Below are 20133 nucleotides of genomic sequence, written 5' to 3' on the forward strand. Positions count from 1 at the left end.
TTTCATTTGCTCAGATGATGGAACCAGTTGCCGATATTTTACAATTAACTGGTAGATGACGTCTCTTCTTAATACCACTTTCATGACCTCATCTATCTATTGCGAGGAATAAAATACAAATTTACAGCAGAACGACCCCCCCCCCCCCCCCAAAAAAAACCCAATGGTTAATGCAATTACCAGCCTTCTGAAAGATATTTTATTGGAAAATATTTCTCCATCTTGGACGTGGACAACAGACACCGGGCCATAAAAAGTTAGACGAGCTGATTTTCAATCCAAGTCTCACTTTTACAAAATGAATATATAGCAGAAAAGTGAGACTGAGATCAAAAGCCACCTTGGATGACTTCAAAGTTCTCCTAGAATTATTCTAGAATTGAATATTATTCAAAGTCGGATCTCTTCCAAGTAACATATCATCACATATAAAACTGCTAGAAATTGTGACAGCGTGAAATGCGCACAGGCATTTTTGTGGTCTTTGAAGAAGGAAAGAGCGTAAATCAGAAATCAAATTATAGGCAAAAAACACCAGCGAGCTCCATCACACATTTCTGTATAAATTAACAAAAGCAAAAATTAATTTCCCATGTGTTACGTTTGATAAGAACAATATGCTACGATAATTCTCTTTAAAATTTCTTGAAGAGTGTCATTATGACTAGCACGTAAAATATATCGAATTCAATGTTAAAATGAACAGTGACACCATTAAATTAAAAGATTAGTGTATCTTTAGATTAAAATATTTGTGCGAATTAAAGATAATATATTACATGTAATTTCTAAACATATCAGGTTAACAGCGTAGCATAGTTTTAAAACCTACATAGATAAGAAATTTTCCCTTCAAATTTAAACTAATTAAAGTACAAAAGGGACATTGAGCCCCCCCCCCCCCCCCCCCCATACAATTATAAGAACAGTGCATATTTTGTTTATTGTTTTGTTTATTTTTATTTCTTTATTACCTCAGAACACATATGTCAATTGTATTACCAATATTGATAATATAAACAGACTTGGCATTGTGGTAATTTTATATAAATATTGCATGTTATTGCATGCATGTTAGGAAAGTGCATGTTCATCATGTTACTAGCTGTTACTCCACTCAGTGAAGGATCAAGTGTGTTACGTAACAAGAGCAAAATACATGTATATGTCATCACGAATTCTACGCGGAATTCCACTTCAATTCATTGAATCGCCCGACCGGAAATAAGATAAATCCATATATTCCATTTACTGGTAACAGTTTTTAGAGCCAGAGTCAATCTCAAATGTAAATCCATATAGATATGATAATTAATTTACTCTTTAAATATTTTTTTCTTTGGATATTTGATCATCAGAATAGCACATTTGATGTGGTAATTATGTAGCAGATTGTCCATGTCAGGAAAAACCCCGCAGTGTCGACAATAAAGGACATTTTTTTATCTTGTCATTTCATCTAATCATCAATATGTATATTCCTGCCATAATTTAATACATCGAGTTTTGCTTAATTTTTTTGGAATAGATATAATATGATAGTGTACGACTACACGTATTTCCTTATCAAAATCAATTCAGTTTTGGAATCCATGATTCATATCCCTTTTTCATTGACAAAAAAATTTAAAGAACAACTCCTAAAAGATCCTGATTCTACACAGAAAGTTTATGTCCCATTAATATTATTTAATATATGTAACAGAAAAAGAGGGAAAACTCCATCGTGGGCGATTTCTGATGTAAGTTAACCAAATACGAGTAAGTTAGAGTACGATTTATCAAAGAACTCTTCTTTGTAAAAAAGGTAAAATTGATTTGTAACTATACTCTGTCCCGGGTTTTTGCTTCCACCACTTTTTGCCAAATATTTCGATAATCATAATTATCTCTTTACCCAAAAGTGTTTCATTCACTAGAAGGAAAAATGCCTAGATTATCTGCCATAAAATTGCTTCTCAATGTCCACCTGGTTTATGATACGAGCGAAAATTGAAACCTTACGGGAATTTAACATTGCAGAAAATGGCTGCCACTTCGGAAGGGGCCTGTAATTATTTGAGGATATTCGTGAAGAATCGTAACGTTACGTCGATGACGTATGCTGACGTCGAGCACGTTGCCGTTGTTCGCGCAGGCTTTCGGGATGTTTCGGTATTTGTCCAAGTTTAAAACATACAGCTTCCGAGGATAACCAAACATATCCTATAGTCTGCTATTCGACTATAAACTATAGACCATATAATTCTAAAACATATATATCTATCGTATACATATATCATCACACAAAATAAGATGCCGAGTTCCAAGAAGGGGAAGTCAGCGAAGTCAGTGAAGTCTATGGAGGTATACAATAATTCATTGTGTCAGTCATATCATTTCAGATTCTTTACGATGACTGCAATATATTTGACTTCACTTTTTCTTTGTATGGGCCTAACGTTAAAATCCTATGCCTCATACATATGCAATCCTGTATAACTCTATCTATATAAGTTTAAATGATAACTCTACTGTACCTGATATTGAAAATGTAAACTTCCTGTAATTTCCAAATGGTGCACAATACATTTTCACAAAATTACGAACACAAGGATCCATGATCAACACACATATCATAGTCAGTTTGAAATAATGTCCCGAATTTATGAATGCTAAGAATCCAATTTTTAATCCAAATCAAACTTTTCCACTGCTGTCTGCTTCGTATGATGTCACTATAAAATATTTGACCTTGCCCTTAAAATACAAATGGGTGCCAAGTCATTTTGCACCCCGTTCAATTACACCCATATGTTTATTATATATTTAGGCTAGCCTGATTTGGTCTTGGGCCAGTTTTACACTACATGATAAAGTGCAGTCAAAAATTTAAAGTCTATAATAGTATATCATGAGCCATTCACAACTTGCAACATGAATATAGGTGTGCAAATTAAAATGGGAAGATATATTTCCAAGAAATTTTTTCTATTTTTAAGGAGGAGGGGCAAAAGGGGTGTGAAAAAAATGTAAATTGTGAATGGACGTTTATGTGCAATATAGTTTAAATATGAGCCTTTTACAATTTTCATATCCCAGAAAGTTGTGAATGGACAAATTTATGGGTGTGAATATCATATGCAAGTATTGCACTATACTGTAGACCATTTTAAGGGGGGTGTGCAGTAATCTTGTTCATTTGAGGAGGATAAGAAATATGAAGTCCTACATGTCATTTTGTTTGAAAAGTATGCATACAAGAACAGGACAATGTCTTTTAAATCACTTAGAACGGCTGTCAAACTGCGCAGTTACAGACTTATTTTGAAGATTTAAAAATCTGGAAAAATATGAAGGGGGTACATTGGTATCCCCTACACAGTTTGAAAGCTGTTTTAAGTGATTATATAAGGCATCATCCTGTTCTCGTACGCATACTTTTCAAACAAAATGACATGTTGAACTTCATATTTAATGCTTTTGTATCTTTTGGCAATAGTTTTGGTCAGTTTTGGGCAGAAACAAGCCAGTTCAAAAAAGGTTAACATTCTTATCTTCAAAGGAATAAGATGGCCCCACATTCCCCTTAATACAGAAATACAGTCAAACCTTGTTATCTCGAACTAGATGGGACTGGTTAAAAACCTCGAGATATCCGAGTATTCGAGATATCAAGGTAAATCACTTAAAATTTAATTGGTTGGGACTTACAAATCACTTCGACATATCCATTGTATTCAAGATATCGGTGTTCGAGATACCGAAGTTCCAACTGTATATATACAGTATACACATACAAGTCATGCACTTAGAAGTTGGGTTTGCATACTAAGATTAATAAAGTACAGGTAAATAAGAGTTTTACAATTTATTTCCCAAATAATATGTAGGTAACAGCTATACCTTTGTAGCCATTTAAAGCAATTCTGCAAAATAATGTATTGCTGTTATCCTTTTCATTGCGAAAACATTGAAAAAAGCACCCCAAATCAGTATTCAACATTGAAATATGACTCTCGGGTCAATTTTAAACCCAGGTCAATATTCTTTGTTCCATCCTATTCTGGCAAAATAAGATTTTAAAAAATTACTCTCTATTTCTCTGTAAAAGTTTAACCAAGGAATCATGAAATTTGCAATTAAGAAAAATTAATATTGATGTGAGATCTTGACAATCTTTCAACTGAAAATGATTAGTGGAAAAGTTGGGCTAAAATTAGTGCTCCTGGTAGAGTCTAAAGTTAACCCTATACCTAGGTACATACATTATACCAGTATACTAAATGTTATCGGTAATTATGAAAGCTTGTATCAGCTTGCATAGTATATTACACATGTGCAATATCAATTTTCTTCCTCAGGCAACAGATATTTTAAAGATGATTTACATCCAATTTCAAAAAGAAAAAGAAGAAGGCCATGTGAGAAACATTGACGACCCCATGAAGAGATTATCTTCAGCAACAGGTAACAGAAAAAAATTTGCATAAAATGGCTACATTTATAACTATGGAAAAATAGTGTGTTGAAAATCAGAATTTCATTATTTTTTAATCATGGTACAAAATGTATCAAGTGATATATTTCGATACTGGTATTTCTGTCATAATGTAATGTTAATTTTGAATTTACTGGGTGGGTGTAAACACAAAATTTACAACATGACAACTGTTGAAATTACTGTGTTTTACCTTAAGTGATTGTAAAATCAGCATTTACATATTGGTTGACAATACTCACCAGAACAATACTGTTACCAGTATGTGGCCTAAAGTATATTGCTGCATGTTGTAAAATATAGCTTATTACAAAGCTCACCGAGACGAGGCATCAGCTTTATGAGACCACCTTTATCATATTATATGAAAATCATAGTTAATAATCTTGGATATCAGAAACTGTAATATGGTTTGATACAATATTGAATATCGTATGATACATTATCATGGGATACAATAATATATTATGTAATACAATATCATATTATACAATAATATCTTATATGATACAATATACAAGTAATACATTATAATATTATATAATACAATATAAAAACATATCATATCCAAGTCTTTCAAGTCCCTAAGTAGCATCCGTGCAAGTTTGGTGAAGATAGTAATAACTTAGATACAGGACCTAGTGCACCAAAAACTTGAATCAGGTCTGGACGCTGACGCCAACGCCGGGGTATAGCATAAGCTCCCCCAGACTTTGTCTCGGTGAGCTAAATACACTTGCTCATGATATTATTTGAAAACTGTTTCTATAGATGATTTTTGAAGGATAGTGCACAATAATAGACAAAAATCAACATCAAAAAATATCATGTGAGGCTGAGTGACTCAGGTACATGTAGCTTAATAAATACAAATGGGTAGTAGAATATTTTTTAACATCATTAGGGATAAGTGTGAAAACACTGAAAAAGAAGGTTGTTGTCGACCCTGTGGAGATGGTGGTGGAGGATCTTCAGGCAGCTCCTCCTGTACCTGTTCCTAAGAAGAAACGTGGTCCCTGTAGAAAGCTTGATGACTTCGATGCAGATTTGGTGAAGAGGACCATTCATGATATGCAGTTGAAGGGCCAGTACGTTTCACTTCGTCGACTGTCAGATGTACTAGTAGAAAAGGGAGTCAGGATCACAAAGTCTCCATTGGGGAGACTTGTGAAGGATCTTGGGTTCAGGTAAGCACATAGAGATGAATCTCATTTTCCTACTGCAATACTGCCAAGTCACCTTCAATCTGTCTAATAAATGTGTAAATCATTTGAGCATATGCCATATTCATGAAAAAATGTTTCCCAATTCAATCAATCAATTAACATAATATAAAAACAGATCATACCATCAATAATTCGCTTACATGTGATAATGAAAAGTGGTACTAGTATGTGTATTAAAAATATCATGTCTATTTTTTTCCAGATTCTACAAAACTCGTTCCAACCAACGCTACATTGGAGACAGGAACGATATCGTAAGTATGCGACATACTTACCTGAGGTCCATTAGGAAGTTTAGAGAGGAGGGTCGTCCTATTGTGTATTTGGATGAGACTTGGTTGAACACCAATCATGTAGCGAGGGGAGATTGGGTGGACTGTCCTAGGACATCTACCTCTGCCTTTGAGTCGCATCGTGGAGGTCATGGGCGTTTTGTCCCATCTGGGAAAGGCTCTCGTCTGATAATTGTGGATGCAGGTTCTTCGGCTGTGGGTATGATCCCGGGATCTGCTCTCATTTTTGAGTCGAAAACAGGCAACCAGGATTATCATGACGAGATGAACTCAGAAAACTTTACGAAGTGGTTCACTGAGCAGTTGCTCCCTAACCTACCGACCAATTCAGTCGTAGTGATGGATAATGCTTCCTATCACAGTCATCTGGATCCTGAGTCTAAGTGTCCGACTTCGTCGGCATCGAAGGCCGAGATCCAGTCTTGGCTTGATAGAAAGGGTATTCATTACACTCCGGGAATGATCAAGGCTGAATTGATCACATTGGTGAAGCAACATAAACCTCGTCCTAAATATGTAATAGACGATTTGGCTTCGAAAGCAGGTCACACAGTTTTGCGTCTACCTCCCTATCACTGTGAGCTTAATCCTATTGAGTTGGTCTGGGCTGAATTAAAAAGTTTCGTCGCCAGGAGCAATGTCACATTCAAGAAAGAGAAAGTGAAGGAACTCTTTAATCAGGCTAGATCAACTTATGGGGTTGAGAAGTGGCGTAAGGTGGAGAGTCACGTGATAAGAGAGGTCGAAGAAAAACTGTGGAAACTCGACGGAGTCCAGGATGAGGAGGTTGCTCCTGTGGTCATAGACTTGACGGACTCGGAACACAGTGACAGTGACATGGACACAGATTCTGGTGATGACGAAAATGACTCTGACTCTGACGAATCCATGGGCTTCGTTGAGGAGTCTGACGATGAAGTCACTTGTTGCATATGTGGTGATTACAATGCTCCTGGAAAGTCTCGAAAGATTGTATGGGTTGAGTGTGAAGTGTGTAAGAGGTGGAGTCACTGCATATGTACCAAGCCCTCTCTAAAGTCAGGTAAGTGTGTCCAATGTTGGAACGCTTTGTATGGTCTGAATCCAGCTCCTTCATGAGTCTTCCCATGGTGTCTGGAGAACTGCTCCCTTTTAAAGGTAAAAGAAAGAAAATTAATCACTGATTTACACATAACTTCATAAATTATTATCAATTTTCTAAAATGGCAATACAGTATTCTATACATGTAGTCCGATATAAATTTTGGGGAAAACACGTTTGAAAATGTATATTCATTAATATTTTACTTAATGCATCATACTTTTTATCATTCTGACAACAACACAACATTAAAGATAAGACACAACACATCTTCAATCATTTTGTAAAAAGTTTAACACTTTCTCACCCTTGCAATGTGAAGATATCCACTTCACAATTCCAAAATCATTTTTCTTGCATGACATTTTCTATTTCAATATATTGTTTGAATGGAAAATATTTTCTATAACCTAATCTATAATTGTCCATTTGCATTTTGCATACTATTATAAGTATTATTTATTAACAAGTTGGTAATTAAAAACTTGTTTGAATATTTTGTATCAGTGATTAGTTTCATTTCTTTATACTTGGGACTGCTTTATATAACTAAGCATCTTGTTTTTAATTCCCTGTGGGTTTATTACTTGTTGTAAACTTGACAGATACAATGAATTGCTCTTATAACGAAGCAAAAATGTCCGTCCCTGGCACTTAGTTATAAGAATGTTTTACAGTAATTAGTTATACAATTGACAGGTATATTTTACTTCTCTTTCAAACTATATTTTAATGAATAAAATGATGCACGAAATTTGTTCACAAAACAAACGAACAGGTACCGCGTTATATCGCTGTATAACAAAATTTGCCCCCAATGTCGAGGCGGCTATGATTTTATTACGACTTGGATATCACTATATATAAAGGTTATAATGTTTTGGCAAACCAGATATAAACGGTTACCTGTGTACATTTTATTCACTTATAGTCTACTTCTAGAATCAATGCATAACACGTGGGTTGAATAAACCCAATTATTCTGGAGACAAAACCAAACGAATAAAAGATGATTGATGCATTCGAGGCCTATTAATAAACTTACATTTTCCAGGGGGTATGGAATCCCCCTTCCCAATCAGTCTGTTGCATGATGACTACAAATGTATGACTAATTCAATGTGCTAAGAATGCACGCTTGTTTAGGGTGACTGAACCTAGTACAAATCCCAAATAAATTTTAAAATGATTTCTACTTGTAAATATGATATTTTCCATTCATTGTTAATTCCTTTTAATTGATTTTCAATGATTCTATATATTAAGATGGTAAGTTATAAAAAGCAGTCCCAATACTGAACTAGTATACCTGACTTTTGAGAAGTGAAACTTGAACTATTCTTCTTCTGCATGTTATGAATGGCTTTGTCAGCAGATTTTCATCTATAGTATCAATCTTTCTACTGTGATCATCTTTCTCTCTGGAATAGGGAATTCAATTGTTACTAATGTTCATGTTTTAAATTAATTTGAAATCTAAAGAAAAAAATGTTTATTCACAAGCAGTGTTCAAATATAGTTTTCAATCCATTTTCTCACTATGTGTACATAATAATTTGTTGTTAAATATGAATAATAATGCAGGTGACTTGTATAATACTTTTGAATTCATTAATTTCAAATGAATCACATTTGATAACTGTGATATTGCCTATCTGTGATTTGTTGCATATTTTACAAATGCAAATATTACATGTATAATACTTTTGAATTCATTAATTTAAATTGAATCACATTTGATAACTGTGATATTGCCCATCTGTGATTTGTTGCATATTTTACAAATGTAAATAATACATGTATAATACTTTTGAATTCATTAATTTAAATTGAATCACATTTGATAACTGTGATATTGCCTATCTGTGATTTGTTGCAAATTTTACAAATGCAAATATTACATGTATAATACTTTTGAATTCATTAATTTAAATTGAATCACATTTGATAACTGTGATATTGCCCATCTGTGATTTGTTGCATATTTTACAAATGTAAATATTACATGTATAATACTTTTGAATTCATTTGTTGAGAAACAGTTTATCAGTGCCTGTGTATATGTGTTCATTTTGGAGAAATCATGTATCACTAGTAAAATGTTTTGTATTTGATTTTTTTCCTGGAAAATGAGCTGTAATTTGATATCATGAAACTGTGATTATATCAACATCTGCAATTAAAAATAACAAACATCTCATAATTATCAAAAAACTATTAAAAATGATATATAATAATGATTATCTGTCATGTTATGAGATCCATGAATGAACTTTTGTGCAAAATAAACATTATAAAATTATAATTACATTTTTTTTTATTTAAAAATACCATCATGATGCTAAAATCAGATCAATATGGATATAAAAGGGGCTGTAAATTGCAAGCTGAGTAAGAATACTTGAAGAACCCATATACAGTTCTATCCATATACTATTACAGTTCTATTTATCTATATTCTCGAACACTGATATCTCAAACACAATGAATAAGTGATTTATAAGTCCCAATTACTTATCTTTTAAGTATTTTACCCTCAATATCTTGAATACTTAAATAACTAAAAGTTTTCAAACAGTCCCATCTATTGTTCGAGATAACGAAGATTGACTGTACTTTACTTTGAGAAGTGAAGAGAATTTAACCTACTTATGACTTCTACACAATATTTTTATTGATGAATGAATATTGGAACTCTCAAAAAAAGCCGATATAGTGATTATTCTATTAGCATACCAGGTAGTTTATATTTGATAAACTATACTAAATTCAGTAGAGAGCATAGAGTGGTTTCATGGAGCTTTATTATGATATACATTTCTGATTATATGGACTTTAAAATTGAGCATATTTGGTTTTCTGAAAATATTTTACTCGTATGATGTCACAGTAAATTTAACCTCCTGAATGGACTTTAAAATTGAGCATATTTGTTTTTCTGAAAATATTTTACTTGTATTATGTCACAATATATTTAAACTCCTGAATGGACTTTAAAATTGAGCTGTTTGGTTTTCTGGAAATATTTTACTCGTATGATGTCACAGTAAACTTAATCTCCTAAATGGACGGTTTTGAAATAATCATTTCATGCATGTAAATTATATAAAATAAATTAATACACTTGGCCATGCAATCAAAAGCCAAGTTCAAGGAAAAAGTCACTCAAATTAACAGGCATTTTTTTTATAATGAAAGATATAATAAATAAACTGTACAAATGTAAAATAAGCGAAAAAATTGCATTCAGTTTGGGGATAAAAAATCAATATCTAAAATAATTTATCCAGTAAGTAACAACAAAAGCCCCTGCGAGATTCAGTTCGTGATGTACGGATCATTAGTCTGACATGTTATCCACTCGGCTATGAAGTATGTTACATGTTACTGTTCATAAAATCCACTTAATAAAACGAAATGTCGTTTCGATCAGCGGTCAGCCATTTTGTGATGATGTGTTAATTATTCCACATTAATTTGATTATAATTATCATGGACATAATCGAACACTGCTAATATCATATCGTGAATTATTGTCTGAGACTTGGTTATTCACGGGACATATAATGCACATAAGTGTATGTCTGGTTAACCTTTTTGAAATAAATGAAAACAATAACGTTATACACTTAAGTAATAATACATCTATTTTATCAAAATTATATAAATTTGTACCAATTGATTAACGAATAATTCAAAAACATTTCTAAGCAGGCATTAGAGATGAGTACATCTCAAAACTGGAATGATTATAGATATTCCTTTTTAATAATATTTTTGGGTTAATCTCAATGTTCTCCACCACTTCCATGGCCCCACCAGAGACATAAATATGTCTCTGGTCCCACCAACCACCCATTAAATAACTACAGCAAACACAATTCATTTTTCATAACTAGGTGTCACATTAAATATGAGGGTGTTACCAGAAACGTTTTTATTTGGCTGTCACAGATCAAATTGTCGTATGTTGATGTTTATATATTCTGCGGTTTCACAATGAGTCCTACTTTCGCTTTACAGATTCAAAAAGATACTCATAAAGATCTATTAAGTACTGATATTATGAACTGCTATTATATATGTTAAATGTCCCAAATACTATAGAATAATTACAGTTTACATACCTTTATTCCAGATGCGCTGATATTTCGACGAGAGTATACTTGTAAACTTTAGACACGTCAGTTCGAGGCAAGCCCTGTGCATCGTTGGTTGTACCGCGTCACACTCGGCTTGAATTTTATATTTTCCTGACTTTAAATTGTCTTATGATAGTTTACAACATTACCAAACAGCTGAGTTATCAATAACATATGCAAAGTTGAAATTGAATATTTTATTTTATTTTTGCGCTTTATTTCGATGTGCAACAAAAAATAATAACCACTCCCTTGTACGCTTGACTGCAATGGCCGAAATTAACATTGAAAAATCCCGTAGACTTCAGAAATCGTCTCATAACATAACAGCAGAAAATATTTAAGCGGTCCGGTAACGGTAATTTTGTCTGGAAATTTTATAACCTTAGAAATATCCACATTTTAATGAAATATTATCTTATTTTCACTGATAATATTGTCAAAATATCGTGGAAGCGAAAACCCGGGACAGACTATAGTAAACAATATGGCATCGGCATGGATAGAGAAATTGAAAAGCGCACAGAAAACTTGCATGATTCAAGATGGTGAGAAAGAAATGTTCTCTAGATATTCATTTATATTCATATAATGCAATTTTTTCATCACATCATAATTCCTCTTTCAGTACAAATATATCTGTTAACGTTAGAATAGATAACATGGAACAACTTTTGGTTAACAACTTTTTCTGTAACTCCACTATTACCAGACTACAGAGATTGATCCCTCAGTATGTCCAAAACTGTTTAGGGATCAATCTTACAAACTGTGGGCTTATATGAAAACATACTAACAAAAAGTTGCTGCATAAGCATTTGACATCCATTTGCGAAAATTTATATTAACTATATTACCGCCAAATATATTTTTTCACTATAAATCTATATCCCATTTTGGGTACCCCTGATATATCTATTTTATCATAACTGGGCTACTCTCTCTCTCTCTCTCTCTCTCTCTCTCTCTCTCTCTCTCTCTCTCTCTCTCTCTCTCTCTCATTTTTAACAAAAAATGTAATAGTTTGTGTTTAAACTTACTTGACAAATGCTTTTTTGTAGGCCGTAGGAAGATACACTTTGTTTTTCCAGATGGCACAGAAATGGCTGAGGAGTATGACCTAATATCCTCAGAGCTAATATGTATGTATTATTATGGTCTGGTCACATTATTTTCTGTAGTCGTACTTTTTACATGTTTTATTTAATCTTTTCAATTTTTGGATATTTTTTGTTTGAGTATTTCAGTATATAGAGAATCCATAAAAAGAATAACTGAATTTTATAAAGTCAATTTTTAATTCACTAAGTAATAATATTTTCGACATTCAATATTATTAAGATTTAATTTATTTTATTAAGGAAGACTCAATTTTATTATGACATGATTTTTCATAATAAAAATTTGTCCTCCTTTTCTTAGTGAGAAAATGGAAAAATAAAGCAACTCTGGGAGTGAAAGCGACAAAATGGGAATTTGAAGTTGGTGAACAATTAGTGGCAAGAAACCTGGATTCAGAGGGAATGTTGGAAAGCTCAGCTAATGTAAGAGCTAGAAATTTATGAGTGAAAATGATTATCAAGCTGTTCTTTATTAATTTAAAATATTGGGTTTTCATTCAAAGAAAAAATTAAGAATTAAAACAGAAAACTTGTCTTCTCCAATATGTAAATCATAAAGCCAGCAGAAGAATGTTTTAACTTATCACATGATTCCATCTTACATTGCTCATTTTCTTATTTTCTATCAGCAACACCAATATTATTTATATGATCATATTAAAAGAGTTGATATATCATGGATATTCAAAGAAAGGCAGAAAAAACAGTTTTAATACCCCAACCTATTTCCAGCTTTTATCTATCTATTTAAAGGTGTTAGCTAGGAACTCAGTTCTTTTGCTTTTACTTACTAATACCCGATTTCATGTTTTCTAGATTTAGAGCATTTGGTACAGAAATGTTCAAAATTTCCTATGCCTGAATGTATAAGTATTGAGTTTACAAAATAGTATTGACGATTTGCAGGCAACTTGAAATCTTATGCTTATATTTATTTGGAAACACAGTTTATTAGATAATAACACTGTACACATGTTATAATTATAGAGAAATTTATGTGTTTAATTCAAGGTACTATGCATTCATTCATACCAATAAATACAGCAAACGAACTGTTTGTGCAATATATATTTGATGATATATTTTAAACTGAATTTATTGTTCACAGCCAATATTTGCCAGGAAAGACACAGCCTCGTCATTCCAGTGGAGAATAAGAAATTTACCATACCCAATCGATACTTACAATGTCACTGTGGATCCTGAAAACCGCACAGTCATCGTGAGAACAACTAATAAGAAGTAATAGTCTCATGCACAATGCATGCACTTTTCTACTTTTATCATTTTTTTCGCCTTTGTTTTTCATTAATTAATCGTTGCAATCTATCAAGAACCCATGCATGATCCTTTTTTTTTAACATTGAGCTGTATTTACCATTTTGTTTGTAATTAATGCTCATTATTGTTGTGCAAATGCTTTCAAATTATTTTTATTGCAGATATTTCAAGAAGATTTCCATTCCTGACATGGACAGAGCTCATCTTCCTCTTGATCAGAGTGCAATCAATGTAGCACATGCAAATAATACACTTATAATCACAGTAAGTATTTACATGCAGATTGATTGAGAGGCAAAAAAAAAGCATCAAAGAATTAGAACTTTGCTAACCAACAGTCGGATTTGTTTAAGAATTTACAAGTTGGAGCATTGACTACCAAGATGAAAGCATTAGTGTATATATACAAACTCACAACTTAAGTGGGTATCTGATTATTGGGTACCAGGTGCTTTGAGATTAAATATTGTCAACATAATCAGGTATCTGTTCTAAGTACATGTACTATATTACCTGTGTAGTAGAAGATGTATTTTTTGCGGAGTACCTTAAAAATGAAAAAATGTGCAATTTTGGATAAAAAAAATTATAATTTGAAAAATTTAATTTTGTATATGTGAACAAAAGTTTGAAATAATAAAAAAGTTGTAAATCTTTGTGAGTTTAAATACATGTTTTATTGTTTTTCAGTACAAGAAACCAAAGGAAATTCTGCTCATGGAAAAAGAAATCCAGGAAGAGTTTAAAAAGTTAAAAGCTTCAAAAGATGGTGATGTAGATTGTACACCAAGCTGATTGCACAATTTATAACCCGTATTGATGCATGACTTGGACATCTGGCATCTCGGTGCATGACAACTCTTTTTGTTGTGGAAAGATTATCAGGGATTCAGCAAATTTTTAACAGCTATGCAACACTGACAATGGAATCTCTTGTACAGCTGACCAAGACTACCAATGAAAAGAAATAAACCATATAGTATTTTTGAAATAAAATATGAAATAAAAAATGAATTGTTATTAATTGTGATTTTTCATTCCATTTCTTTATAACAAAATGGGGGTTCAAAATATCATGGCTGTGAATACTTATATGTACAGCAAATTTTTTCCAGTTTGAGACTTGAACAATTTTTTGCCCATTTCTTAGAAATGACTGTGTTACATTAATGTTTGAAATTTATAGAATTTAAAAATATTGTTATGAATATATTTTCATCGTTTTAAATTCTATTAATTTTTAAATTATTCAATTTTGTTGTAAAACATTAGCAAAAAAAAAATAATCATGAAATAGATAGTTTAAATTATTCAGCCTATGAATATTCCACTTTTTCTTGCTGCGAAAAATAAAAGAATATTAATTCTGAACAGTGTTCTGTTCAAATAGTGACAATAATATTTATTTTATTTCTTTTAATATACAAAATATGACATATTATAACATTACATTAAAAATTTATTTGATTGGCTTATAATGTTATCTTTCGACAAATGACGACGAAATTTAAGTCACAGCCTTATATATTGATTAGTACATGGTTTGAAATGACCGGGGTTGAAAGACTGGAAGGGCGAAACGAATATATACCTCAAACGGCATACCGAGTCCGACGAAAATTATACCATGGAGAAAAAGGAATCAAGTAAGATTTTTTTTAGAATTTCGATAACTTTCATATTTTTCTTTTATTTTTAAAGATCATTCTTTTATTCATTTCATTAACATACATGTTTTATGAATGTAAGAGAAATTAATAAAAAAGATTTTCCCAATTTTGTTCCATTTCCAATCGAGGAATTTCGAAACGTATTACTTTCACCAGATACATAAATAACACGTTATTTATGTCTCTGCTTTCACTTCGTTTTTATTTCGATTTATAATAACAGCACTGTAAATATTGGAAAAAAGTTGTAATATTTACCTCTATAAAAGGAGTCTCTTGATAATCATAGTCTTTTTTTTTTTACCACAAAATTGTTTTGTTGATCATGCATCCTAAGAAACAATTAGAAGATCATTGAATAAAGATGTACTTTCAAAAAGTGGAATTCTTTTTTAAAGTATCACGTGTCACTTTGTTTGATAAGCAGTCTAGCTGCAGGATTGTAGCTCCCGGTCTGAAAAAATTCGGATGGACATTTTTTCAGACCGGGAGCTACAGTCCTGCAGCTAATAAGCAGTCAAGAACCGTTTGATAACATTGTTTCAACTATTCTAGGTAGAATCAAGGACCTGCAACAGAAGAGAGTGTTGGATGATGCAGCAAGACGGAGGCGTCAGAGAAAAGCCCTAGAGGCGTTGGAACAAGACAACTTTCAGGATGATCCCCATGCAGATCTGAAGATGAGTAAGAAGGCCCCCAAGTTTGAGGAATCCATGGATACTCCAGGTAATATATTCAGGACTGATGGCTTGTACATGTACTCGAGTAGAGATTTTGTTTGGACATTTTGATTCAATGTTAATTTGGGTATTCAATGATCATGATTATTAATCAACAAAAAATTTAAACATGTATACTGGCCTTAGATGTATTCTGTAGCTTTCGGTCCGAAAAAATTTGGATTGTTGACCAGCTAGTTACACAAAAAGTGCCTCAAAATAAAGCTAAAGTAATAAAGTAATATTTGCATTTAGTTCAAAACTTTTACATGTACTAGAGGTCTTTTAATTTTATTTTTTTTAAATTACAAAATTGGTTAACATGTTCTTTGTTTTAAATAGTATTACTGTTTTGTAATCACAGGACAATTGGGGAAAAAGAAACGAAGAAGCAAAGCTGACAATTTTAAGTTTCGTTACAAGAAGAGTTTTGCTGCATTACTTGAAGAAGAGGTAAATTTGCTTCGAAATGTGATCTCTTTATCATTCCATCCTATTAATTTATATGGATAAAAAAAAAACCAATGAGAGGCCCATATATTTCTTGCTGGTTTTTTTCTGCTTTAGCACATGTTGAACAAAGATTCTGTTGGCTACGACTCGGCTGGGGTACCACCTTCACGATTCCCCGACAGAAAATTCTGTGCTATATGTGGATATCCTTTTAAGACAACAAAACATATTGCATTCTTTTAATGATTTTTTTTTACTGATTTTAACAATTTCATAGATGCTCAACATCCTTCTATGTTTAATGTTGTGTTTATTTTCCAATAAAAGCATTTGTCATGCTTTGAAAAAAAGGAAACATATTCAATATGCTAATGCCCGGTATTCAATTTGTCTGCATTGCCTGGTGTGTTATAGGACCGGCAACATCCAAAAATAAGCATTCAATGCTTAAATGATACCTCTTTCTTTGGAAGTCATGAGGGTAAAGGTCAATTTACATGCACTCTGGACTAACCATTAGACTAAGTGTTGTCCAATCAATATAGGAAAAACCTGAAGCTACAAATGTGAGGGTGTACTAATTTAATGACAGTATCTAGATTTGATAAGAAACATCTAGATTTTTTAAGAGAAAGATTTTTTTTAAAACAGGTATTTTATGATTTTTTCTTAACTGTCATACTTTTCCCTCCAACTATACCTGTGTACAATGTGGAGCAAGATATTGCTGTGTTCGATGCCTAGGCACTCATCAAGACACCAGGTATGTAACACATTGTTGACTCAGAATGATAATGCATATATCATATGTGTGGTATGGTTTCAATAGCTTCAATATACCGTTTATCCAGTAATTTCCGTGATGATTTAATTTTCCCTTTTTTCACGATGTCTTTTAAATCGCAAATTATTGAATACGCAGATATTATATTCTGTATTATTTTCTATAAGAAACTTTTTAAATCGCAAAAAATGACTGGCGCCAATTAAAAATGCTAAACATTTTCCCCATTTTCGCAAATTTTGTGACACCGAAAAAAACGGATATACGGTAGCATTCAGAGTTTAGGCACAGATTCAGTATGGTAATTTTTAAAGGGAGTGATTGTTTCCTGTTGGAAATTCATGGCCTTATTTCGGTAACATTAATATATGAATTTTAAATCAAAATTTTCCAATGGGGGTTCAAGACCCAGACCTCATCCCATTTAAGGTCTGCATTTGGAACTGGTTCAGAATGAATCCGGGTTTTATAGGTACGTGTGATATGCTGGCTTCAGAATGGTACACACCACATCATTTTCAGAGGTGCATCATGGTATCAGATACATTGTACATCATTACTGCATCAAAAGTGCAATTTATTGTGTGGAAATAAAATGATTATGAATTTTCTTTATTGCAGATGTTTAAAGTGGACGGCATAGTAAAGCAATGTTTCTGATAATATTGGAAAAGAATCCATCCTTATGAAGTATAGTTCAAATTCCACCTTGCCATATTATCCACAGCTTACCAAAAAAAACTTTTCACAAGGAGATTATTTTAAGCTGGACAGTGGACAATAACATTAGCGTGGCTGATTGGAAGACACCAGTACTTTCGTAGATGTGCTTGTTTACTGGAATCCAAACATCTTGAAAAGCACAATCATGCGAGCTGATGGAAAAAAAACAGAGGAATTGTGGGCTACATCATAGTGCCCCTTCTAGATCTGCAGATGGAGTTGCTGGGTCCCAAAACCCAACACTGAACAGTGTGAAATTTTGTCATTTAATCCCATGCAAATTATTTTTAGAGATGACACAATTTGAGAAAATCATTTTTCCCACTGAGAGTATTTCCTTTAATTTAAAAAAAAAACCCAGACTTATTAATCAGTTAAGTTACATGTCCTTGTGTATGAAGAACACATTTTTTTTTTACTTCTTAACCCCCCCCCCCCCCCCATCTATAAAAATAAAATACTGTTTTGTTGCTTAAGGAATTTTGTATATGTTTTTTCAAAAGGTACATAAGATATAAAAGATGATTTGAATAAATTCAACTCAATTAAAAAAGTATGAAGCATAACATTTTTGTGAAATATGATTGGAACTGCACAAGCAGAGGTTTTTATTTCATGTTGAAAAACTGATTACAGCTCTAATTAATATAAGTTGTGTATGTCTGTATTCGTTTCTTGTATATTATGTAAGCTTTTACGTTAAAAATAAGTGAGAAGTACTAGAACTGTTTATATAAGGACTTTATTTGATAGAATTAAGGATTATACTGAATAACATTACTGATCCAGGGGGTTCCCTGCACCCCCGAGTGATGTACATGTTTATCTAGAGGGCCTCTGCAGAGGTATTGTCTCGAAATGGATGTATGGTGTTAAATAATAAAAAAAAGAAAATAAACTGATTAAAGATCTACCCCTTTGATACAATCGTTAAACATAGGATCAATGTAAGAGGCTGTACACGGTCCTTTTACATGTATAAAAGCTAAGCATACTAGTCTAGTTGTCGTGTAGACTCAGTTCCTTTTGACGACAAAAATACAATTGTTCTGTACACCTGACAAATATGAATGGTCAAATTATAGAATTCTGTTTGTTATTTAGCCCATTGTAATATGTTCCAGATTATACCTGTACATTATGTGCTTCTTGCATTTTCACCAGGCTTGCTAACTATCATAATGTCATGGTCTTTTTATTTCAGATTGTAATAACGGCGAATAAACAGATTTATCAATACATCTATTTACATCCGGATCATGTTGATAGGTCATTAACATCTCTCTTATATGAATATCACACCGGGTTTTTTTTTCATAAAATAATTCAAAACTGTTCCTTCTGGGTGCCCCAACAGGTTACTTGCGTCGTATAATGGAGGATTCGCACTGTGAAATGGTCCGGGAGTACCTGTAATGTTAACATTGAAGGTCTGTCTCTGAGAAATAAAAAAGACCGGCCTTTAAGAAAAAGGTTCATCTACCAGAAAAAGTCCGGCATATACAGTCTATATTCCAGTTCAAATTCTTCAAATCTGATTCTTCTGTTACAAAAATATATACTTTATACAGATATCCCCCCCCCCCTATTATTTTCGCTTTTTTCGCCTCCTGGTCAGCAGGCGAATCTAAGACTGTTCGAATTCATATGTCTCCGGGCGAATTCAAGGCGGGGCAAAACCCTTTGCATGTGTAGAAGGGCGGAAAAAAAAATACCGGGCAAAAATAATCTCGTATTACTTAAAAATTCACCTTTATACGAACTCATTTAAACAATAAAATGCTTTCTTTGGTGATTTATTCGGGATATGAAGGTATACGTAGCGATCATTGCAGGAGAAATTTACATAACCCGCTAACGCGGGTTATATTTTTCCTGCAATGACATTGCAGGAAAAATACATAACCCGCGTTAGCGGGTTTAACGCGGGTTATGTAAATTTCTCCTGCAATGATCGCTACCTTCATAACCCACATGAATCATCAAAAAAAGCATTTTATTGTTTATATTAACATCTTTCTTTAACTAATTAATAAACTGATTATGAAAAGTTAGTAAAATTCACTAAATTACTGTTAATGTTCATAAGTACGTTAGCTAAAAGAAACAGCCAAATCGTCTCCTGTGAGACTTTGAGTCTGGCTTCATTATGTTTATTTC

At 32.6% G+C, this 20133-nt stretch overlaps 3 protein-coding genes and 1 long non-coding RNA gene across 4 annotated transcripts; 3 read left to right on the forward strand and 1 right to left on the reverse strand.

Annotated features, from left to right (window-relative positions):
* The first annotated feature begins 1806 nt into the window (after window positions 1-1806).
* LOC128179701 (protein DPCD-like) lies at window positions 1807-14638 on the forward strand. The gene is made up of 7 exons (XM_052847226.1): window positions 1807-1825; window positions 11699-11770; window positions 12284-12364; window positions 12645-12766; window positions 13452-13585; window positions 13786-13888; window positions 14315-14638. The coding sequence occupies exons 2-7, from the start codon at window positions 11710-11712 to the stop codon at window positions 14417-14419; spliced, it is 606 nt and encodes a 201-aa protein (XP_052703186.1). The 5' UTR covers window positions 1807-1825; window positions 11699-11709; the 3' UTR covers window positions 14420-14638.
* Window positions 3530-7097, forward strand: LOC128179698 (uncharacterized). The gene is made up of 2 exons (XM_052847221.1): window positions 3530-5667; window positions 5909-7097. Exons 1-2 carry the CDS (start codon window positions 5435-5437, stop codon window positions 7095-7097), a joined length of 1422 nt encoding a protein of 473 aa, XP_052703181.1. The 5' UTR covers window positions 3530-5434.
* Window positions 7012-11707, reverse strand: LOC128179703 (uncharacterized). The gene is made up of 3 exons (XR_008243120.1): window positions 11208-11707; window positions 8390-8501; window positions 7012-7127 (listed from the first exon to the last, which is right to left on the reverse strand). It is a non-coding gene; the product is annotated as an uncharacterized LOC128179703 (long non-coding RNA).
* A 521-nt stretch (window positions 14639-15159) lies between the features above and the next one.
* LOC128179702 (zinc finger HIT domain-containing protein 1-like) lies at window positions 15160-19212 on the forward strand. Its single transcript, XM_052847227.1, has 6 exons — window positions 15160-15270; window positions 15850-16020; window positions 16378-16466; window positions 16581-16669; window positions 17149-17229; window positions 17872-19212. The coding sequence occupies exons 1-6, from the start codon at window positions 15252-15254 to the stop codon at window positions 17891-17893; spliced, it is 471 nt and encodes a 156-aa protein (XP_052703187.1). The 5' UTR covers window positions 15160-15251; the 3' UTR covers window positions 17894-19212.
* Window positions 19213-20133: the final 921 nt, after the last annotated feature.

This window comes from Crassostrea angulata, chromosome 4, assembly GCF_025612915.1.
Source record: "Crassostrea angulata isolate pt1a10 chromosome 4, ASM2561291v2, whole genome shotgun sequence".
In the NCBI taxonomy this organism is placed as follows: Eukaryota; Metazoa; Mollusca; class Bivalvia; order Ostreida; family Ostreidae; genus Magallana; species Magallana angulata.